General features: G+C 50.0%; 1 protein-coding gene across 11 annotated transcripts in view; it reads left to right on the top strand.

Moving 5' to 3' along the window:
- The window catches only part of FRMD4A (FERM domain containing 4A), a 382372-nt gene that overhangs the window by 291156 nt on the left and 67296 nt on the right, over positions 1-23920 (top strand). For all 11 annotated transcript variants that reach the window (XM_073801673.1, XM_073801675.1, XM_073801678.1 and 8 more), the window contains 3 exons: positions 7688-7764; positions 12853-12991; positions 19622-19763. In XM_073801673.1, the coding sequence (XP_073657774.1) occupies positions 7688-7764; positions 12853-12991; positions 19622-19763 (358 nt within the window). The remainder of the gene's footprint in view (positions 1-7687; positions 7765-12852; positions 12992-19621; positions 19764-23920) is intronic.

Raw genomic sequence — 23920 nt, 5'->3', positions numbered from 1 at the left:
CTCCTGTGGTCTGACACTGAGGGGTAGGCAGCCGGCCGGAAGAACATCTTGATTCCATTAGGTCTGGCTGTGCAGAAAAATTAGCTATTGTTTTCTTTGCTGGGTTATGTGGCCCTCTTGGAAGAAAATGGAAGCCAGGGAACCCTCCTTCAACGCAGGTCCTGAGGACAGTGTTAGGATCACTTTGTGAGCTAATAATCTTTGGACGTAGATTGCCTGTCTTGGAGGCTCTGCTTTGGATCCCAGTCTGGCCCGTTCAGTGCACTGCTGAGCTGTATCATAGGAGAGTACGTTCCTCTCAGGGCGAATGTTGCGAGATTAAAAGTCATAGCAGGGGAAATTCCCTGGTGGTCCAGTGGTTAGGACTCCGCGCTTCCACCGCAGGGGGCACTGGTTTGATCCCTTGTCAGGGCACTAAGTTCCCACAAGGCGAGTGGCCAAAAAACGTCATAGCAGGAAAGTGGTCCAAACTGACTCTGGCCAAAGGTGTGGTGGACCCAGGAATTGACCGGATAAGGATTGGAAGCAAAGAATCTGAGGAGAATACGTCAAACACCAACTCCAGTGGATGAAGACGCTGGATTAGGCTTACACTTGCATTGTGAAAAACCCAAGGAACAAAAACCATTTTTTAAAATGCCCATGGAACCATATTAGCCATCTTTAAAAAAAAAAAAAACAAAATGCACAAACCTGTACTTCGGGCTACGTGTTCAAGGTAATCCGAACTCTTTTACGTGTAGAGTAGCGTGTGAATGATGGCTGACTTGAGTGCTAACTACGTACTGGGCTCCACTTGAAGCACTTCGTATGTATGAGTTCATCCATACAGCAGCCCTATGAAAGTAAAACTGGTGTTGTTTGGAGTTGTATTGCGAAGACGGGAAAAGAGAGACACAGAAATTTCATTGCCAAGGCTACACAGCCAGTAAGCGGTAGACCGTGTGACTTGGAAAACCATGCTTTTAGTCAGGAGAACAGTCTGCTCCTTTATCTGTGGGTTCCACATCTGTGGAGTCAACCAACTGCAAATCGAAAATATTCAGAAATAATTTTTAAATTCCAGAAAGTTCCAAAACGCACAACTTGAATTTGCTGCGTGCCGGCAACTGTTTCCATAGCATTTGCATTGCGTTTGGTGTTGTAAGTGACCTAGGGATGATTTAAAGTGTAGGGGAGGGTGCGTGTGGGGTATATGCAAACACCACTCCGTTTTATATAAGGGACTTGCGCATCCTCAGATTTCAGTATTCGAGGAAGGTTCTGGAACCAAGCTCCTGAGGGTGCCGCGGGACAACGGTATTCTGTACTGTCTCCCATAAGTAGGAAATGTTTAACACAAGCTACTTTATTTTTAAATTCCAAAGAGTAGCAGGGTGGCATTCCAAGGACTTACAATGCTGACCTTCAACCCGTGCTTAGGATGCAGGAATGCCCACACACATGCCCCTCCTTTTGCGGAAAAGGAAGCCAAGATAAAGAGCGACTTACAAAGTCAGGACTATCACCGAGGCCTCCTGATTTCCAAGTCAGGGTTCTCATCCCTAAAAACGATGAACCGAAACCCAGGAGACTCTCAGCGATGGTCATGAATATTGATTCTGAAACAGAAGCACGAGACCTATCTTCATAAGCCGGTGGGGTGCCTCCCTAGAGTTTTAAAAGCCTGATCCAGAAACCAGAGATGGTTTTAAACTCCATCATGAAGTTAGTTCCTATATCATGGATACAGTCTGCTTTGTGTATGTCACATCCTCCCAACTAGGTTGTAGGCGCCTTACACATATAAACGTATGTGAGGCGTCATGCCCTTCCTCTGTCCTATTAGCATAGGTACATGTAAAGTATATGTTACAACTTGAATATTTGGAAGGGGAATGGGGATTGGTTGTTACCTAAACCCCCAGGGCCTTGTTTCTCTCTTTTTTGAGCATAAGGTAAAATGTATTGAATATCCAGGCAACCGATATAAAAACCTCTGACATATGCTGTTAACCCACTAAAAACAGCGCCGCTTCTGTTGTTCCCTAGAACTAGTTCTTGCGTGACCGTAAAGCCTTATCAGGGGACACCTGATAAAATTCTCTGACCGTGCAGGCTTGGGGTTTCTGTGTTGTGCTCCCATTTTAATTCAAGTCCACCCTGTTGGGGTTGAGTGATTCCTTTTGTCCTGTATCCCTCACGATGTGTGGCAGCTCATTTTTATTTGCCGAATTGTATAAATCCACCTGGAGATGAGTGAGTGACAGCCCTACTTCCAGAGGGTGAACAGAGCAGAAATGAAATCAGGAAGTGGGTTTTTTTAGTTGGTGTGTTTCTTCCTGAGTTCGGAGGTTATTCCTGGCTGTGAGTCCGATTCTTCTTACGAGAGAACTCCTTGCTGGTGTTTGGAAGGCAGACAGCCAAGAGCCTTTGGAGAAGTGATCCCTTAAACATCGGCTCGAAACAACTCTGTTCTTGTTCATCGTCGGGTCCTCCTGGTGTGTTAGAAAGAGCCCAGGACCGAAGTCCCAAGAGGGGGCCCGGCACCAGCTACTTACTTAACCTCTGCCCCCCACCCCGGGCTTGCTTTACCTGTGGGAGGTGGGGACTGGCCAGATGGCCGCCGGGATTCAGTATAATGGTCCCTCTAGAAGCAGCAGGAAGTTACTCAGAGAGGGGTCATGAAGAGGCTTGGTGACTCAGCCTCAGAGACAGGAGGAAGACGAGGCTCCCCCAAGTCCTGGTCAAGAATCAGAGCCACTAGAGCAGGCTTCCTCTCAAGGCTTTATTTCCGCCTCGCTCCGAGAGCTCGCCCATCACCCCACGTGCTGTGCTAGCGCCCAGTAAACACTGGCTGTGGAGGAAGTGTCAGGGATCCAAGGCCCCTCTGCCTGTCCCCGCTGTGCCCTCACCCGCTCAGGAAGAACAGGACATGAGTCCTCCTTGGCCCTGACCTTCAGCGTACACAGGATGTGGGAACCTGGCAGACCAGCTAATAGGGTCCAGTAACCTGGCCCTGCTCATTAAGTGTTTTTAGTGCGTCCTGCTGCACTCAGGGCTCAAAGGCTCTATTTATTAGCCAGTCTTGTCTGCTTTCCATGGATAAATATCTCCCATCTCGTCTTTTATACGTTATGACATCGGGGCCCGGAAAGGGGAAGTGGAGGGCCTGTGATCGCTTGGGAATCACACATCTGGGTCAGAAGCCACGAATCCACGTCCAGGACCAGCCATGGTCCCAACCGTGGCGACAGGCGCGCTCTCGAAACCGCTTCTGGATGGTTTCTCTCTGTTTCTGTTTTCCAGGCAAGGCCAAGTTATTAAGGCTGTTCTTAATCATGATTCTTGTTGTTTGTCAGTCCCTGATGGAAAGCTACGGGTACTGAGGCATCTCTATATGGAAAACCAGAAGAACCCAGGTCTCTAAGACAAGAAAGGAGTGATACGTATTATCGTTCACAGCCTGTAAAGGAAAGAAAATCCAGTGTGTAGGACAGAAAAGATGTGGCTTTGTACTTCCTACCTAGAGTCACATTGCTGCTTGTTTGTAAAAATCATTCCACTCATAAAGTTAACCATCCTTTAGTGAGTAAGAGCTGTTCCCACTAACTGGGGGACCTACAGGGAAAGGAGCATAGTTAGAGGTTAGAGTAATGGGCCAGGTGCCCTTGATTCCTATTTCTGGTTCCTTCACTGACTTGCTGTGTGGCCTTAGGCATTTTCCTCTAATTTCTCTGGGCGTCGTTTTCCCCAAGAAGAAAATTTCCCACTTGGTCTTCTTGGGGGGGGATACTAAAAGATCAAAGAAGAGACATCTTTTTTTTTTTTTTTTGCGGTACGCGGGCCTCTCACTGCTGTGGCCTCTCCCATTGCGGAGCACAGTCTCCGGGCGCACAGGCTCAGTGGCCGTGGCTCACGGGCCCAGCCGCTCCGCGGCATGTGGGATCCTCCCGGACCGGGGCACGAACCTGTGTCCCCTGCATCGGCAGGCGGACTCTCAACTACTGCGCCACCAGGGAAGCCCCGAGACATCTGCTTTTTAAAGATACCCAGATGAAGTGCATGAGAAAGGCCTTTTTCATAGGTATTAATAAGCCCTTTGATTACTGCTAGACCGTGTGTTTAAGCTTTTAGGTACCTCCTTGGGCAGAACTGGCCATAGAAATTAGGCAAAATCCTAAGGGCTCTAGCCCAGTTGTAACCATCATTGTGTGTCCGGTGAGTCTTTATGGGGTGTCTTTAGCTGGTGGCCGGGTTATGATGGCTGTACTGAGCCCGGGAGGCTCCCCCGAGGTGACACAGATGATCAGGGGCCGTCCCCAGAGCAGCACATCGGAGCCCAGTGTACCCTGTTCGTAAAGGGAGGCCCGGTCAGGCGTCTGCTCTATATCTGCTTGTCAGCGTCAGCGGGGAGGGTTTGGTAGGTAGGGTCCCTGTGCCCACCATCAGCCCAGCTTGGTGCATGGGGGCGTCCAGCTGCCTTCTTCCCCCTGTTCCCCAGCACCTCCTGTCTCCCCTAAGTGGGGGGCAAAGGACAAGGCCATTGTTCCCTCATGAGCACCTCCTTTTGGGTTCCTGGGACCTTCCTGTCCTGGAAAACTGCCTTCCTTCCCTCCCTCCCTTCCCAATATTTCATTTGAAAAAAAAAAAAATCCCTGCCTAGAGCAAACATGAGGCAAAGCCACTGCTCTACCCCCTGCTGGAAATGTCTACAGACAGTACATCCTCCTGGGGAGATGCCAGGAGCCAGGCCGTCAGGGTTCAGTGCCGAGAGCAGGGATCTGGGTGGTGGCAGCAGGCGGAAGGGCCGCAGCAGAGACCACATGGTTTCGTTTCGGCCCTTGGCAGACTTGCGGCTCTCCACACCAGCAGCATGGGGGAGCATTTCCGGGGAAGACCCCCGGCGTGTATTCTGTTTTGCAAAAAGTCGGGGAGGGAGGAGTTGCCAGGGAACCAACCCCCTGAGTGTTGGGCTTTGGGGTTTTTCACCAGGTGGGGTGGGGGGGTGGGGCTTCCAACCCAAGGCCCAAGAGAGGTGCTCACAAGCACACCCACAAAGAGAAAGCTTGTGGAGGTCTGCCCATCAGATGCACCTTCCCCCAAGTGTGCCCAGCCCAGGACAGTGCCCATGGCATTAGCAGCGGTCAGGACCAGTGACATAATCTGCAGGACCGGGACAGAATGCAAATGCAGGGCCCGTTGATCAGTCTTATTGAGAATTTCAAGATGGAGACAGCAGAACGTTAAAACTGAGCACGGGCCCCTCAGGTCACACACCTGTGAAGCGGGTCCTGGCCAGGGCTCTGCCTTACCTGGGCAGGTGGGTGCAGCACAGGGGCTGCGGGTCTGGCTCAGGGACGAGCCATCTACCACTCAGCCCTCTCTTCAGAGGAAAGGGGGTGTGGGGGTCAGGGCACTAAGTCTGTACACTTCCTTGAAGATTTCCAGGATGAAGATCATCAACCTTTATTGTCTTAAACCCTGACAACAGGGCTTGAGTTTAAAAAACAAAAAAAAAACTTAAGAATTATTTCAGTTGTTCTGGAGTTAATCTCCTTTATTCGCCAGGATTTGGGAGAGGTAAGAACAACTAGGAATTGCACTGAGATCTGAGTTCACTGAGCATTTACTTGGTACAGGTACCGTGCCCAGGATCTGTTGCCTCTACCTTAGAAGAGCATTATTGCCATTTTACGGATGGGAAAACTGAGGCTAAAGGAAATGCTGTCACTTGCCTAAGGTCACACAGTTTGGGTATGGGGGAGTCAGGATTCAAATGGATGCAGAGTCCAGAGCATGTGTCTGGCCACGTTGTTCTGTGTACTACTTCCAGGTTATAAGTTAAGGAGCTGTGAGTTCCCGTGCTTTTGTGTCTGTAGCTAAGATCAGGTGAACCATCTGTATATATCTAACAATGGGGGGGTCAGAGAGGAAATTTTCACATTTCACTGAGGGATTTAGCAGAGGAGAGCATCAGATAAGGGCATAAGACTCAGACCTGGGACTCAAGTAACCGACTACACAGGTGGCATTTCATCTGTGATCTGACACAAGGCTATCTGAGCTCATGTAGGACTTGCTTTCCTTGGAACTGACCTGAAAGGAGAAAAAGAAGTACAGTTTTCCTTGGACTTCAGATCAAAATGTACTCTGAGCTGGGAACAAAAGAGGTAGCTCTGGAATCAGAAAAAAACCATGTCCTCCTCCCTATTAGTCAGACAAAATAATTGTAAAATTCTGCAGAGCAGGTTGTGAGAAGCATGCAGCCATTCTAGAAACAGTTTTTATCCCAGCCCAGTTTGACAAAGGGGTGAAGTCCTCTGGCCAAGCCCCGAGGAGCCGTGTCCTGGGTAGAGCAGGGCCGGATGGATGGGACACAGAAATTGTCATCTTGAAGGAGAAAATGTGAGCAGATCAGAGAGAGTCAGGGGCCCCAGCTGAGAGGATGCCGGGTCTAGGATGAGACCCTAAAAAGCATTTGCCTTAACTGAGTGGGTGAAGAAAGGGGGGATCAGGGGAGGAATCAGCCTCTCCCAGGATGAAACTCTGACCCTTCTTTGGGCTCAATAAACTCAAATTCTCAGTCTACAGAAGGGGCTACAGTATGCATCAAATATAAATATGAATGTTACGGGCATAACTTGAACCTCTTTTGACATTTCTCAGAGAGTTTAAGTAACTTCCTTTTTCGTCCAATGAAAGGACCCCCTTCCAGAGTAATGCTGCAGCCTTGATTACTCCCAAACCTCTTAGTTAACAGGCTCCCTCGTCCCAGGAGGAATGTCCACCAGGGCCAGAGGGGCCCATCAGGCCGTGCCAGGAACTCTGTTTAGCTCCTACTGTTCAGAACTGCCTTCATTTCACTCTCTGCCTCCCTGAGCGCAGCGAGCTCCGGGGTGCAGCGCGTCCTGCCGGCCCCAGGGCTCCTGGCATTCTTTGTGCTGCAGAAAGAAGCCGGGCTTGATGGGCTCACATTATTATCTTGAGTTGCCTGCCCCCAAATAGAGTGCTAGCCGCCCCCCGCCCTTCTCGGGGAAGCTTCCCCAGCCGCCCCCAGATCACCAGGGCGAGTTGGGCTCTTACACATTCATGGGCAGGAAGTAGAGTCCCGAGGGGAGGCTGGGAATGTGACCGCCTTCCCAGTTCGGCACTGGAGGCAGGAAGCTCGATTCAGCACCGCAGGCAGATGGCTACTGCTCCCTCCCTGCGTCAGCCCGCCCTCCTCTCCCCCCACCTCCCCCTCTCCTTGGAGGGAAAAGTCTGCAGAGCTGGGAACTGTCTTGGAGAATTCAACAAAGGCCAAGCAGAGCCGGGGAACCACTTGAAAAGAACTTGTTTTGTTCCCGTTGAGAAGCCTGCAGGAAAATCCACAGCCACATTGCTGGGGTTTTGAACTGAAGAGCAGCGTGTGTGTGTGTGTGTGTGTGTGTGTGTGTGTGTGTGTGTGTGTGTGTGTGTGTGTGTGTGTGTGTGTGTGTGTGTGTGTGTGTGTGTGTGTGTGTGTGTGGCGCGCGTGTGCGTGTGTGCCTGTGTGTGTGTGTGTGTGTGTGTGTGTGTGTGTCGAGCAAGAGGCATGGGAGGTGCAAACAACTGTACTGTTTGAGCTTTGATAAGGAAACAGCGAGCTGTAAGCTCAGCGGCAGAGGGAGGACTACAGCCGTGACCCGCCCACTCCTGAACTTCAACTGCATTGTTTTCTGTCCAGATATTCCAATGGAGGCAGTTGGAAAACCTGTATTTCAGAGAGAAGAAGTTTTCTGTGGAAGTTCATGACCCACGCAGGTAAGCTAGACAAGCCCTTTTCTTCTGGGAGCGTGTGGCCTCGCCAGCATGTTACTTAAATTACTGTTTCTGTGCTGTCACTGTTCATGTTCATTTGTGGGGGGGGAAGAGGGCGGTTGATCGGGAGAATAGAGTTCAAATAAGACAGTAGAGCTTTGTTTGGTTCTGTGTGTTGGGAAATACAGTGGGTTTGTATGTGTGTGTGTGTGTGCGCGTGTGTGTGAAATTAGCAGTTCCATGGTCGTCTCATCTGGCTACACGTATTACTTGCTCGGACGTGTGGAATTGTCTTACAAGCCAGGGCATTTTAGGAAAGATTTGTAGCACTTCAGAACCATCACCAAATTAAAGTGAGCCGTGGTCTGAATCCTTCTAGAAAGTTTTTGCCAGAGAAGAGCCTGAAGGATGGCTTGTCAGAGCTTCTGAGAACGTTTCAGGTTGAAGAGTGAGCACAGAAGGAACCTACAGCTGAAAGAGTTGTGCTAAGTTGTTTCATTCCGTGAGCTGTAATTTTAGGGTGTTCGCCATGGTGGGTAGATGTGAAAGAAATACAAGTCTTTTTCTCTCCACCTCACATTGTATCCCAGGGAGCGCTCATGTCAAAGTCAATGCTCTCCAAGTCCAATGCCAAACAATAGGGTCCCATTTTGGAATGCCCCAAGCCCTGCGTGGAAGGTTCTCGGGGCAGCATGTACCGTGGCTTTTCCTCCCTTTGTCTGCTAGTCCTAGAGTTACAGGCAGACCAGAAGCGGCAGCAAAATTCCCTAAAAACAGACCTAATGGCCGAGAATAAATCGCTTTCAATAGGTCCAAAAGCAGACTTAGAACAAGAAGGTAGCCCTGGGAAGACAGTGAAAAGATCAGGCCCTGTGGAGGAGTAGATGTGGATGTTGGGTGCTGTCCATACCCCAGCCCTGGTTCGGGAAAGAGGGGGTTTTGGCATCAGTTCCTCACACACATGGCTTCTGGGCGCTCAGACAAGCTGACGTGCCTCCCAGAAAGCTCTCGGCATGAGAATAAGATTTTGCCCCATCAGAGGGTGAGGCTTGTGCGGTGATGTCCGTTCCTGCGGTCAGTGATAACCCAGGAGGACTGCTGTGCCGTTTGCCTGGCCACGTAATCTGCTTGAAACAGAACTCCCGTGTAGGGTGAGAACTCCCCCCGACACCCCATGGTTACCGTGCAACAGGCAGGCGGAGAACGTCTTAGAGACTCGTGTCTCGTTGTCAGGTGATGATAGAGAGCGTTGGCAGTGTAACAGCCTGTGCAGCGTTTTTCAGGGTCCTGTGATGAAGGGGCTCAGGATCCAGAGACCCTGTCTCTGCAGAGCAGGAATGCATTGATTCAGGCCAGGCAGGGGGGCAAGAGATGCTGAAAGTAATGTCCCAGAATGCATGTTGCCACAATGGGTCAGATGCAGAAAGCAGCTGATTGACAAAATAAAGACTGGAAATTGGATGGTCTAAGAGGCTGAGCGTAGTACTGGAGACAGACTCTCCGGGCCTGTGCTCTGTTGGGAATTCTGCTAATGCAGAGGTACCTTGGACGCATCCTTGAGTGAGTGGGCGGCGGGTGTGTGTGTGTGTGTGTGTGTGTGTGTGTGTGTGTGTGTGTACTCGTCGTGTTCTTTCTGTGTCGGGGTCTATTGTCCTATTCGTGATGTAATTCTAAATTCCCTTCCTTTTCCCAAGACCCAGGGATATTGGAAGGAGTCCAAACCTCATGTTACTATCATGTGGGCTTTTAGCCTATTAAATGAAAGTGGTCAGTCTCACATTTGCTGAGTAGCTCCTATGTCCAGGCACGGTTACGTGTCCTGGGGTATAGAAGGAAGCCCTGAAAGAACTTATAGCACAATTGGAGCGACAGAAGAAGGAACTTGTTGTTTATTAAGTGTTTACTGTGCACAGTCACTGTTCTGAACACTTGGACAGTTATCTCATTGGGTCCTCTCTATAACCCCAGAAAATAGGTACTAGTATTCCTGTTGTACTTGGGAAACAGGCACAGAAGAAGCAGAGTAACCGGCTGCAGGTTACAAAAAGCTAGTTAAGGGGTAAAGACAGGATATGAGCCCAGGGAGTCTGGCTCCAGAGCTTATGTGACTTACCGCCATGCTATACACAGACAGCGGGTGCCAAGTACCAGATAGCACGGCCTGTAAGTGCTGGTCTGGGGAGGCTTCTTGAGAAGGAGAAATCTTAGCTAAGGATGTAAAGCTCAAGGTGGGCCCTCAGGGTGATACAGATGTCGGGCAGGTGGGCCTAAGAGAGAAGTGCAGGCGCCAGAGGCAGTCTGAGCACAGAACTTGAGCACGGCCCCTCGGAAAGCAGTCCTCTGTCAGCCTAGAGACACGCAGGGAGAGGAGAGGGGAGACGAGGAGAGGCCAGAGACGTGGCTTCCTTGATGGCAGCGGTGGAGACCCAGGATGACAATGCCTTTAAAGGCACCTTTTCCAAATGCTCAACAGGGCAGGCAAAGGGGATTGTTCCCGGTTAGCTACTTAGTTTAGTGGCCAAGCCCGTGTCTCCTGGGGGGTTCTAGCCCCGCCTGGCGCTGCAGTAAGCACTCCTCTACGGCCTCCTGGCCCTGCTCCGGTTAAACATGTCGTCCTGCTGCTGTTGCCTTGTTTGTTTGAACACAGAAGAGTCATCTAATCAACTGTACTGTGTTGGGATGGTTCGGGGTCATCCCCTCCCCCAAACCAGGAAGGAAGCCAGGAGCAAAGTTATAGGATGGCAAGTGTGGTGCAGAATCGTGTCCTGAAGATGGACGTCCTGGGACACTGCGAGGACAGGGCATGGCTCGGCTGTCCCAGAAGATGCTTCCAGATTTGCTCTCCTGGACCGGTGTCCTAATGGATACCCAGCATTGTTTCTGCAGTTCTCTGGGCTTGGCGAAGCAGAAGGAGTCGGTGGGGTGGGAAGAGCCTGAAGCAAACAGTGTAGAGAAGAGAGAAATTCATAATCGGGCGGGAGAAACACTCTGAGACCATCTGATTTAGGTGCTCCTGGGAACTCCCAGACCAGCCAGCCTCTTCCCTCCCCTCCCCCGCCTTACCTGAAAAATACACCTAGCCTGGCACTGCTCTCACTACCGCCCCTGAAATACATTTCAAGTTACTTTTCCTTTCCAATTCACCTTTTCTGGGAGAAAAATAAAAAATGAGTTTACTCCCAGGATCAGCCATTGCCATGGAGGCCAGAGTGAGTATTCAGATGAGTTTCTTTTTACGCGTGCAGAGACCATGGGGGTTTCCTCCTTACTCTCTTGCCGGCTCCTTTTCCATTATTTTCAATTGTGTGTTCCTTTGTGAGCTGGCATTTTCTCTTAACTTTAGTTATAACCAAAGGGAAGAAGAATACTCTGCTTAGAATCAGTAGTATTAACTAACCACCAGATTTGAATTCCTCCTTAGAAGTGGGTCTGGAGAACACCTACTGTTAAATCTTGAGCCCCCGGGAGAAGGTGATCGGAGCAGCTTCTAATCTCCTTCCAGGGGAAACTTGCCATGAAAATAATATGATTATTCACAAGTCCTGACTACCCCAAGTTTCATCTAAATGAGATAGCTCCGTCTGAACACACATTGTTCTTCTGATGTGCACATAAGATACCCCCAACCTCACCCCACTGTCCCATCGCCTTGCCCTACACACGCATACGCACGCACATGCACACACATGTATGGCAACAGATTCTCAGATTTCACTTGCAAAATCATGTACCCACATCCTATAAAGTATACCTCACTGAGAACATAATCATATAACTCTTTTTCCCCTTGATTCCATTAATGTGATGAATTATGTTGGGACCATTCTTTCCCACCTTCGGTTTAAAGTCCGACTGCCTCTCTGCTCTGTGCATACGTCCTCCACATCTCCTACAGACGTGTATGTGGACGTGGGTAGTGGGTCGGCATTGGCCGGGCTCATTTCTTTCTGCCTCTCCTCTCCTGATTCTTTATACCCCACCCGCCCTCTGAATATATTTGAAATTGATAACCAACTTGCGAGGAAGGTTGCGTGCGAGTAATGTAAGCAGTTCTGATTGCCTTAGATGCTGTGGCAATTAGAGGAGAATTTACTCGTCCTTCACCGTAGGCAGCTTTGCCTGGTTAATAAAGGACATTGTCAAAGGCTCTTCCTGTCTGTGAAGTTTGTCTTGGCCCAGTGCCAGGAGCTGAAGATCAGAAAAGACCATCCCGTGACCTAGAATGACCTGTCTTATTCCAGACAAGGCAGAGGCTTGGCCAAATTCTGAACCCTAAGGAGCCAGTAAATTAAAAGATTAGCATGGTTCACGGTAGCCAAGATATGGAAACAACCGAAGTGTCCACTGATGGATGAACAGATAAAGAAATTGTGTATATTCACAACGGAATATCATTCAGCCTTAAAAAAAAAACATCCTGCCATTTACAACGACATGGATGGACCTGGAGGGAATTATGACGTGAGATAAAGCAGACACAGAAAGACAAGAACTGCATGATCTTACTTACAGGTGGAATCTAAAAGAGTCACAGAGGCAGAGAGTAGAACAGTCGTTCCCAGGGACGCGGAAGTAGGGGAAATGGAGAGAGATGCTGGTCGAAGGGTATACAAAGTGGTAGTTCTATAGGATGAATAAGCCTAGAGATGTAATGTACAGCCTGGTGACTGTAGTGAATAACACTATTATATACTGGAAATCGGCTAAGAGTGGATTTCAGGTGCTTGCATCACACACACACACACACACACACGCACACACACACACACACACGCACACACACACGGTGGTACCTATGTGAGGAGAGGAAATGTTCTTTAGTTTGACTGCCGTGATCACTTCACTGTGTATGTGTATCAGTACATCAGATCATCACGTTCTGTACCTTAGATAGAATCAACGTTTATTTAGAGAATAAAATGAAAAGATGGCCTTTGCCAGCCAGTTTCGTGTGTGCGTGCACGCGTGCTCATCTGTCACCTTTATGCTGGAGCTCTTAGGACCCAGTGGGTTTTCGGTAAAAGCTGTTGACTGAGTATCCTAGGCCCTCGTTGTGAACGTGTTTGACCCTTCTGATTCTTGCTCTCCCAGGGCCTCAGTGACAAGGAGGACGTTTGGACACAGCGGCATCGCAGTGCACACGTGGTACGCGTGTCCGGCACTGATCAAGTCCATCTGGGCTATGGCCATTAGCCAACACCAGTTCTATCTGGACAGAAAGCAGAGTAAGGTAAGTCCCTTTCCTGGGACTGGGAGGGCCTATGACAAGACCAGACCTTTCACTGAGCTGTGAGCAGACGAGGGCCCTTGTCTGGATCTCGTAGCTGGGGGATTAGGAGTTGGATGGCTGGAGAGGCCCTGCATCCCTTGCTCTGAGATGTGCACAGGTGAGACTGGCCTTTTAGGACTATAGGAGGCAGCTCCTGAGGTCAGCTCTTGAAGAGAACAACGTGTCCTTGGCAACTTGGTTAACCACGGTCAGAGCCACTCAGACCGTTTGCTGCAGCCAAGTAGGGCCTTTTGAGGAATTCCCCCGTGCTTTTGAACCTCAGGAATCTCTCCTGGAAGTAAGCAGTCCTTCTGGGGATGTAAAAAGTGGCATATTGGGTTTTTTTGGGTTTTTTTGTTTTTGTTTTTTTGTGGTATGCAGGCCTCTCACTGCTGTGGCCCCTCCCGTTGCGGAGCACAAGCTCCGGACGCGCAGGCTCAGCAGTCATGGCTCATGGGCCCAGCCGCTCCGCGGCATGCGGGATCCTCCCAGACCGGGGCACGAACCCGAGTCCCCTACATCAGCAGGTGGACTCTCAACCACTGCGCCACCAGGGAAATCCTGTTTTCCTTTTGAGGAAAAAAAAGAAAAAGGAACCATTTGCAACTAATAGACACCACCTACCGGTTGAGGATAATTGCTGTGAAAACCCTCCAGGCTTTTCCAACTGCCAACTCCATTTCTTAAAATTGCAAAACCGGAAACATTATAATAAAAAAAAAAGGCAACAAGTCTGTTTCCCTAAGGTAGACCTGGAGCCTCAGGCCATAGTAAACAGTCATCCTCCAAGGGAGGTTTGACCCAGCCCCAGTTCAGACAGACAGACAGACAGACACACACACACACACACACACACACACACACACACACACACACACACACACACACACACACACACACACGGCGTGGTGGGGGAGGGGGGGAGAAATGACGTCTCCTTGGTTCGCACACAGCTCATATCAACCCTCTGCCCCCTGTTCCTCCAGCCTTGTCTGCCGTGCTTCCCTTGCCTTCCCCGCACAAGCCACGCCCATTCATTACCCCTCAGGTGAAGAGCCGTATCAAGATGGGCTCTGCATCTTTCTCAGGCTCCTGCTGGCTTGGGACAGGTGGGGAGTGGAATACAGAACTGCAGAGGGAGATCGACCTTGGCCCCCGGTCTAGTCAGTACCACCACCTGGGGGAGGTTTTCTCCCATCCCGTGCGTCCTAGAGAGAGGAGGAAGTGGCAGGACCCTGGGCTTACTGGGCCCAAGACTTATTGGATTGGTGCCCTTTTGGATCCTGTGGCTTCCTGTTTTGCCTTCTATTCCTTCTGAGTGGAGTTGCTCCTTCCCTGGCTTGGGGGGAGGATTGGGAGGAGAGAGTCGGGATTGAGCGGGAGGTAAGAGAAAGATAGTAAGAAAATAGGACAGGAAGCAAACAGTCCCTCAAGTCATGATTCAGTTTCAGTCACAGCCTTTCCCGCGTAGGAGTCACGTTCTCCTTCATAACACATTTTCTCTTCTCCTAAGTCTTCTTCCTCCCCCCGTTTGGTCATTTTCGGGGGGTGGATGGGCACAGGGTGGAATATTTTTGTTGCCAGGAATAATGAGAGCATTCTGCATCACTCCTGGTGATGGTGGGCATTGGCACGGGAACCTGAGGCCCGATTCGATCCAAAGAAACGAGGCCAGAACCTTTTGACTCATGCTTTAGATTGAGACAGTGGATGGGTGTCAGTGTTTTGCCCTCCAGTGGCAGGAGTTGGAGGTCAAAACCTGAGACCATTGATTCTGTCCTCCGTGTTGTTTGGCAGTGCGTGACGAGGGGTAGAGAGTCTGACAGCCCACCTGAACCCCACTGCCAATTCCTCTTGCAGGCAGACACTACACACACTGATTTTGAATGGGGAAGAGAAAAAGCCTGTCTCAGCCTAAGGGTGGTATATTAGCTGTTAGAACTCTTCCTCCCTCTGCTGGCCTTTCACATTAGAGGATCTATGGGGTGAGGCAGGAGGCCCATCCTTAGGGCTCCGCAGCCCTGTTCTCAAAGATGGTCTTCCTGTGCAGCTGGAGAAGCCTTATTCAGCAGGCTTACAGGTCAACCCATGGATGTAACAAGGAAACCTCAAAAAGTAACTGTCATAGATCACTTATTAACAAGAAGTATCTCTCAAGAGACCAGACCAAATGCTCGCAGCAATAGGGAGCTTTCAGCTCAGCCACCCCTGGGGGACTGAAGGACATGCACGTACCCCCAGGAGCAGGAGAATTTGCCCCAGATAAGCTCTGGATACTCACAGTGCCCAGAGCCCATGTATTTCTTTTCTTTTTTTTTTTTTTAAAGAAGATGTTGGGGGTAGGAGTTTAGTAATTTATTTTTATTTATTTTTGCTGTGTTGGGTCTTCGTTTCTGTGCGAGGACTTTCTCTAGTTGTGGCAAGCGGGGGCCTCTGACTATCGCGGCCTCTCTTGTTGCGGAGCACAGGCTCCAGACGCACAGGCTCAGTAGTTGTGGCTCACGGGCCTAGCTGCTCCGCGGCATGTGGGATCCTCCCAGACCGGGGCTCGAACCCGTGTCCCCTGCATTAGCAGGCAGATTCCCAACCACTGCGCCACCAGGGAAGCCCGCCCATGTATTTCTTATTGGAATCAGTTGCTCAGCCTGCGGTGACTGGTGAGGAACGGGTTCCCCCATGGGGAGGTCCAAGGACTCTGCCTTCTGGTTCTATGACCCCGGGCAAGTCTTTCCTCGCTCCTGCTTGCTTTGCACAGTTAGAACACAGCAAAGGAAATTCCTGACCAGAATCACTGATCAGTCCAGTGACACAGTGTTGGTGAAGTTGCTTTAGGAGATGTGTGCTATCTCTCACTATTATCATTACTAATGCAACATACCGTTCCCTGGCCGACACCTGTGTGTAAAGTTTAAATTCTCTAAAAGTTCCCCCCAATTAAATCAGAGATGATAAAATTCACCTTAGGAGTAGTATTACAACACCTTTCATTTCTGGAATGTTCTTCAGACAACAGTGATGTGACCCATCTCCAGTGGGCAAGATGGTTCAGGGTGAGTGATGGCTGGCAGGCCTGGAATGGAGTGTTTCCAAATATTTCTGAACAGCCCGTGTTGGCTGGCATACTGGCCATTGCTCCACACTCTACTGTATCAGGCCGTGTCAACCATTCCTTTCTCTGAAGTGCTTCAGCAAAGCCCAGGCCTCCCGAGGGGTGCTCATGAACCCCAGAAACAAGTGCAATCTAGTGGTTGGAGCCAGCGGGGGTGGGTAGCTGAGAAACCTAGTGCCCTTCCCCTGGCGCTTGGTCATTTTCTTCTTTCAGGGTCCTAGTGTAAATCACTTAGAAAACCTGTCTCTCTGTCTCTCGCTCTCTCTCTGTCTCTCTCACTCTCTCGCTCTCTCTCACTCTCTCTTGCTCTCTCTCACACACACACGCCCGCCTGCCCGCCCACCCTCCATCACCAAAGACAGCAGAAAGAGGCGGTATTGGTCCCTTTCTGGCAGCTCATTCAGAATGAGAGGCTGTGCTGGCATCAGTCACGTTTGGTAAATTATATCTGCTGACCCCAAAGATCAGAAATGTTGTCAGCTAGATCCTGCCAACGTATGTACCCCAGAGCCAAGGAATATCTTGCAGAGTTCGGAGGAAAATACTTGAGAGCTTAAATTGTTGAGTTCCTCTGAATTCAGATTGAGAACTTGAGTTGGCCCCCAGTCCAAACATCTTTCCTTCTTCTTAATCTTTTTTTTTTTTTTTTCCTGATCCAGTTTGCTATTCTTCATTCCATCTAGATCAAAAGCCAAGTGAAAGCATGTCAGGGCCAATTAAACCTTGCTTACAGAATACCCATGATAATACTTAGAACAGCAAGACCCTCAGAGCAAAACGTCCAAAGCTTTGGAGGCTCTTTTGCTTGGTCACAAAGACTTGACTTTATAGGGAGAGAATCTCGCCATCAATTCATCTCTTAGTGCTCTCTCCCCACCTGGTCTGTTCAGTCACTGTGATATTTCCATTCTAGAGAGAAGCCAGTAATTTCCTAAAGCTTCTAAGAATCTAGTCTCCCTTGGGAAGTGTGACTCTTGTCCTTTTTCTGTATTTTGTTTCCTGCCTCCGAGATTGGTGTGGAGGGGCTGGAGGTGGGGTGGGGACAGGTCTTCCTTGAGATTAATGAGATCCCCCCAAATCTCTCGTTGAGTCATTCACTGAACCTCACCTAGCAAATTCCTGCCAGGCCCTGATTTATATCCTATTCCTATTCCAGTGTCACTGGCCTTGATGTCTAGCATCTGATTTCGTCCTGATATCACACCTCCGTGGTGTGGGTTTTAACAGCTCCCTTTTACAAACAGGGATCTCAGTATCAGAGAGGTTGAAAATCAAGGTCAAACTGTGATTCTCTGGGAAGCGCCAAGATTTCAGTCCAGGTCTTTCTGATTTAGAGCCCAGGTCCTTCCCCAGGCTGCAATGGTCTGTGTCTTCATGAGTTATTCTTGCAGAACTGCAAGCGTGGGCTTCTCTTGGTAGAGCCTGGGCCTTGGTAGAAGAACAGTGTTGAAAGAGAGGAAGCGATGGGTTGTGCTTTGCTCAGAGGATAAAACTCAGCCAGGTGGATGCAACTGATACGCTGTGTCGAAGTGAAGCAGAGGCGCTCCTGCCTTCTGCTACAAGCCAGAAAACCCTGCGAGGCGCTGGCAGCTGGGATTGTGTTATGAGCAAGGAAGCCCTCACCCCAGGAAGGCAGCCTAGTTCTGAACGCAGGGACAGAAGTTGAGGTCAGAGAGGAGACATCAGTCAAGGAAGGACCAGTGAGATAGAAGAGGGTGAGGACGAAAATGGGTCAGACCCGGTGAACAAAACAAGCAGAAAGTCTCAGCATTTCCTCTGCCCCTCAGACTCTCATCTCATTCACGTGAGGAAAGTACTTAGCGGTCAGAAGTCATGGTCTTTCACCAATTCTGGCATCAACACGGAGGCCAGAGGAAGGGCAAGGCCTCTGGGTTCAGACAGACCCTGCTGGACCGCTGCGGGCACCTGGGCTCAGGATGTGAATAAGAGGCAGCCGGGCACTGGTCTGCCCGTCCTCCGTGGCTTCTCCTGTGTGGCGGACAGACCTAGTCTCACACCAGTGAACACGCATCCAAACCTCAGTTGGGACCCTCCGCTGGCTCCATGCGTGCACCCCTGCCTAATCACCAGTGGCCACGGAAAGATCAGCACACGGGGCTTCCCTGGTGGCGCAGTGGTTGAGAGTCCGCCTGCCGATGCAGGGGACGCGGGTTCGTGCCCCGGTCCGGCAAGATCCCACATGCCGCGGAGCGGCTGGGCCCGTGAGCCATGGCCACTGAGCCTGCGCGTCTGGAGCCCGTGCTCCGCAACAGGAGAGGCCACAACAGTGAGAGGCCTGCGTACCGCAAAAAAAAAAAAAAAAAAAATCAGCACATGTACAGGTTATACTAGGATTTATAGTTGTTTTCCAAAAGTCCGCAGTGCAGCGAAAGCCACTTCCTGAAGCATTGTCACAAATTGATTTCTTGAAAACGGAAAAAAAAACAAATGTCCAACATATGCGGGGCACACGCAAACCCACCTCTACCTCCCAAGGTGGGAACTAGAGCAGAAAGCTTCACTGCAAACAGTTGATTTTAGGAACGTAATCATGAATGCAGAGTCCTTTTCTAATTGCTCTAACTTGCTGTTACTGTTCGACAAAGTGGGCCAGTTAATTTGTAGCATAAATGGAGTGGACTTTTAACCGTAATCTGAAGACTTCGGCTCCTATGTTTAGGTACCAAAATAGAAGCAAAGCACCGTGTCAGGTGCCCCCTTGGTGGGCACCGAGCGTCCAGATAAGCATTTGTTGCAGAAGCCCTTACACGCCACGCTTGCACACCACGCTTACACGCCACGCTTGCAGGCTGACAGTGTGATCGCTTCCCAACCCTCTAAGTTTTCATGGCTCCGTGGCTAATCATTTAAGAGCTTAAACCACCTTCGAATTTACTGGAACTTCATAAATTTGCTTCAGACATCCTTTAAATCATTCACAAAGCTGAAAATTATTTTTCTCCTCCTTTTAAGCACAAAATCACAGTAGCAAGTAAAATTGCTACTATTCATTGAGAGCTATGTAGGAGGCGGGGGGAGGGGAGGGAACTGGGGGTGGAGGGATGCCTTCACTTGCCTTACTTCTTTTGACCCTAACAAAACCTTGAGCGGTAGGTGGTGCTTTCCCTGTGTTATGCTTGCGAGTCATGAGGCCTCTTGAGGTTAAGTCCTTCCCCAAATCAGGACTCCACCGAGGCCTAGCTGACTCCGGAGTCCACACTTGTAAGCCCTGTACATACAGCCTGTGGGATAACAGGCTTCGAAAATTCCTCGCCGTGTCACCTCTGGAGCCTTATCTGCTCCCACCTGGGAAGCTTCAGGGGATGAGCGATGGGCCCTGGGGACACAGACAGAAAAATGAGGCAGTTCGCTGGCCGTGAGGCCGTTTGCTAGATCTCGGAAAGACAGGCGGGCGGGCGAGCGATCACTGTCCGGAGGGGAGCGGCCCCCGTCTAACCTGCCCAACCCGGTGGTCCTCCTAGTCGAAGATCCATGCCGCCCGCAGCCTGAGCGAGATCGCCATCGACCTGACGGAGACGGGGACGCTGAAGACGTCGAAGCTGGCCAGCATGGGCAGCAAGGGCAAGATCATCAGCGGCAGCAGCGGCAGCCTGCTGTCCTCAGGTGGGTAGCGGCCCCCGGGGGCTGGGGCGCTCCGAGGGGGCAGGTGTGGGAAGGCCACCTAAGTGCCTTCGAGCGGCCTCCAGAGCCTTCCCAGTGCTGGTGGCTGAGCGGCAGGAATGCCGGCTCCAAGGCCGCACGGCGGGCGCGGGCTGCCTGTGTGCCACTCAAGGAGAGTTATGCGAGGAGGGGCTGAAGGTCAGGTCGTGGCGCTTGCTGAGTGACCTACATTCTGTTCCCAGGGGGGCTTCTCGAGGCTTTCCAAAGTACAGAACACCCTTGATCGTTTGGAAAGGAGAGACCTGTCGCAGAGTGCGCTTTGAAAGGGAGGCTCGGGGGATCTGGTTGCCGTCTGTTTCTGCGGGGGGCCTGGGCCAGTCATTTGTCTTGAGGTGTTGGGAGGGGCAGAAATGCCCCGAGGTTTGAGATGGGGCTGGACTTCAGGAGGAGGGATGCCATTGGCTGGAGTGACAGGAAGGGGGGCAGTTTTGAGTTGGGCAGGGAGCGAGAGGGAGGCAAAAATTGTTTGGAAATGTTAGAAAAGTATAACGCAGTTCACTCCCCAGGCCACGTGGTCAAGGCCTGATTATTCTTGGAGCCAGTACACATTTCCTTGCCTCTGAGCCAGAGAGTAAAACAGGAAGTCTTTGCCCTACCTCATCTTCTCGGGTCAGCTCTGTACACGTGGTGACTGCAGACGGTAACAAAATAAAATAAAGGAAAAAGAAGACAGGAGGGGGGGAAAGCCGAAAGCTGCCTAGTTAGCTTCTGGGCTGGTGGAGTCCAGTCACAGCCAGGGAAAACCTTCAGACCTGAAGGACGAGGGTGAAGATGGACAGGCCTTTCTAAGGTCCTGGGAGGACCCAGGTCATGTGTGCACGGGCCAGGCGTTTTATAAAACCTGTGAACGTAATACATTTTGCATTCTTTTTCTTAAATGGAGCCACCAAAATTCTGTAGGTTTCAGGCTCCACAAAGTCGTTTCTGCCTCTGCCAGGTCACCGTTAAGGTTCACCGTAAACCTCTCGCTGTCCTGGGTCCTTAAAAAGTTTCCATCAATACAATGGGCCAAGTAATCATTGTTTCTGAGGCTTAGAGGTTTACAGTGAAGACCGTGGACAGTGCTGTAGTAAAGAGAACGCCATACAAAGTCCAAGACCCCTGCCTCGAATTCCAGCCACTTCCTATCGCCTGCAGAATGATGAAGGGCAGGGCCAGAGTCAGCCCTGTGACTGTCCCCTAGACATCCCTATCCCCCATTAAAGCCCAGAGTCTCAGATCTGAGCCTGGATTTAATCTGTCCACTGTCCTCCTCATCCAGCCACAGATGAGCCCGCCTCTTCCTTCAGCCTCAGTGAGCGGTGCATCCCTGCCGTGGTTTCATGTCCCCTTGGAAATCTACGTTCGTTCTGAATGTGGCATGTTATACCCAGGAGAATAGATTCTTCCAGCTCAGGGGTTCCCTGCCCTCCAAGTGCATCGGAACCCCTTGGAGGGTTCGTTCAAACGCAGATAGCTGGGCTCCGGCCCCGGAGTATCTGATCTGTAGGTCTGGGGTGAGCCTGGGAATTAGCATTTCTAGCAAGTTCTGACAAGCTCTCCGGTGATGTTGATGCTGGTCTGGGGACCACACTTTGAGAGCCACTGTTCTCGCGAGGAACCTCGGTCTCCTCACTTTTACACCTGTGTCCTGGTCCATCTGCTCGGGCCCTTTGTCTCTGGCAGCCGCCAAGGGTACAAACGTAATAGCAGGTAGAGCGGAGGTGGTGAACAGGAGCCCCAAAGCGTCTAACATGGAGCTGACATCATTCAACCATCAGAAATGAGATCCAGGGACTTCCCTGGCGGCCCAGTGGTTAAGACTCTGCACTTCCACTGCAGGGAGTGCGGGTTCAATCCCTGGTGCAGCAACTGGGATCCCCAGTTTTTTTGGCAGCACGGCCAAAAAAAAAGAAATTGAGATACCGAGATCCAGGCATCTTCAAGACTGGATAGCTATTCCTCTCTGTTACCGCCAACAGCTTGACATTAATAATCAATCCCGTGGGCTAGGAGATGAATCAAAAGAAAACTTTCCTGCTGAATCCACTCCCACACCTGATATATGCATCTTTATCTCAAGATATTAGCAGTTTTTTCATGTCTGATAACTTAGTGACGAGGACCCCGGGCAAAGCTGTTTGGGCATCGATGCAGGTAGCCGAGGCCCCCTGCCTGCCCCACTTCCGCGGTGGCCCCATCCTTAGGACCGAGACCCTCAGCCTTTTGCCTGCCCCCCTTCTGCTGCTCAGCTAAGCAAGAAGAAAGCTGGGCAGACGGGGAAGGAGGTGCAGAGGTGTGAGCCGTGACCAGGCCAGGGAGCATTTCGAACTCAGCCCAGCCCTGCAAGTTAGATGCTGAAGAATGGTCCTTAACTGCTGAGGCTCCGTGGGGAGGTCTCCCCGCTCTGGCTTAGGAAAGGCCACGGGTCAGTGGAAGGGGAGACCTTGCACAGGAAGTGTTCCATCAGTCAACTCGGGGAACTTCTAGGACCTGTCGATCTGGCCATCACTGCCACCAGGTCTGTGATTGCTGCCCCTCTGACTTTTCATGTGCAGGAGAAGATGCCTTCACCTGAGGCCTCGCAGTCCCACCTGGACGGGACGGTTTCCCATCCCCCACCAGACGGAAATCTAGGCTAGCCTCCCACCCATGCTTTTCATCCTTTAGTGCGTCCTGCCTGAGTGCGTGTGGAGAAGGCCTCTTAGTGATGGGCTCCCACAGAAGGAGAGGGCGTCGCTCTTTCGGGATGGCCTTGGTTTAAGCACTCTTTTTATGACACTTTCCAGACCCTGTGGTCTACCTCTCACTCAGGAAATAGGATACAAATAACCTAGTATCTTATTGGATCAATTATTGTCTCTCCTTCACCTACTTCCTCGTGCTAAGAAAAACTGGTGTCTGATAAATAGTCCTGGAAAGCATTTTGAGAAACTGATCATCACTTGAGAGTTCTTTTTGCTACCTCTAGCCCTGTGCCTATCACTCAGTAGGTGTTCAGTACACGATTTTTTAAATTTTTTACATGATTTCCCCATGACTCATTTATTTACTGACTGGAAATTTGTACCTTTTGACTTGCTTTACCTATTCCACCCACCCTCACCCCTCGTTTCTGACACCCGCCAGTCTGTTCTTTTTATCTATGAGCTCAGGGTTTTTTGGTTTTAGTTTGTTTGTTTTTAGAGTCTATGTATCAGTGAGAGCAAATAGTATTTGTCTTTCTCTGATATACTTCACTTAGCATAATGCCCTTGGGGTCCATTTATATCGCAAATGGCAAGATTTCATTCTTTTTGTTATGGCTGAATAATATTCCGTTGTGTGTGTGTTATAGTTACAATTTCTTTATGCATTCATCCACTGGTGGACACTTAGATTGTGTCCATGTCATGGCTATTGTGAATAATGCTGCTGTGAACATGAGGGTGCAGATATCTTTTCCAGTTACTGTTTCATTTCTTCAGATAAATACCCAGAAGTGAAATTGCTGGGTCATATGGTAGCTCTATTATTAGTTTTTTGAGGAACCTCCAGACTGTTTGACATAGTGACTGCACCAACTCGCATTCCCACCAACAGGGTATGAGGGTTCCCTTTTTTCCACATCCTCGCCAACAGTTGTTATGTTCTTTTTGATGATGGCCATTCTAACAGATGTGAGGTGATTTCCCATTGTGGCTTTGATTTGCACTTCCCTGATGATTAATGATGTTGGGTATCTTTTCATGTACCTGTTGGCCATTTGTATGTCTTCTCGGGAAAATGTTCACATCCTCTGCCCGTTTTTTAATTGGATTTGTTTTTTGTTGTTGAGTTGTATAAGTTCTTTATATTTTTTGGATATTGGTCCTTTATCAGATATATGGTTTGCGAATATCTTCTCCCATTCAGTAGGTTGCCTTTTCTTTTTGTTGATGGTTTCCTTTGTTGATGGTTTCCTAAAAGCAGAAGCTTTTTAGTTTGCTGTAGTCCCACTTGCTTATTTTTACTTTTGGTGCCCTACTTGTGGTGTCAGATTTTAAAAAATCATCACCACGACTGATGTCAATGATACACGATTGTTAAAATTAAATTTTGAAGGATACTAGTAAGAATCCTGCATGTGCTGCATTTTAAGA

The sequence above is a fragment of the Tursiops truncatus genome, chromosome 2 (genome assembly GCF_011762595.2).
Source record: "Tursiops truncatus isolate mTurTru1 chromosome 2, mTurTru1.mat.Y, whole genome shotgun sequence".
NCBI lineage: Eukaryota > Metazoa > Chordata > Mammalia > Artiodactyla > Delphinidae > Tursiops > Tursiops truncatus.
This window is presented reverse-complemented; position numbering and strand designations above follow the sequence as displayed.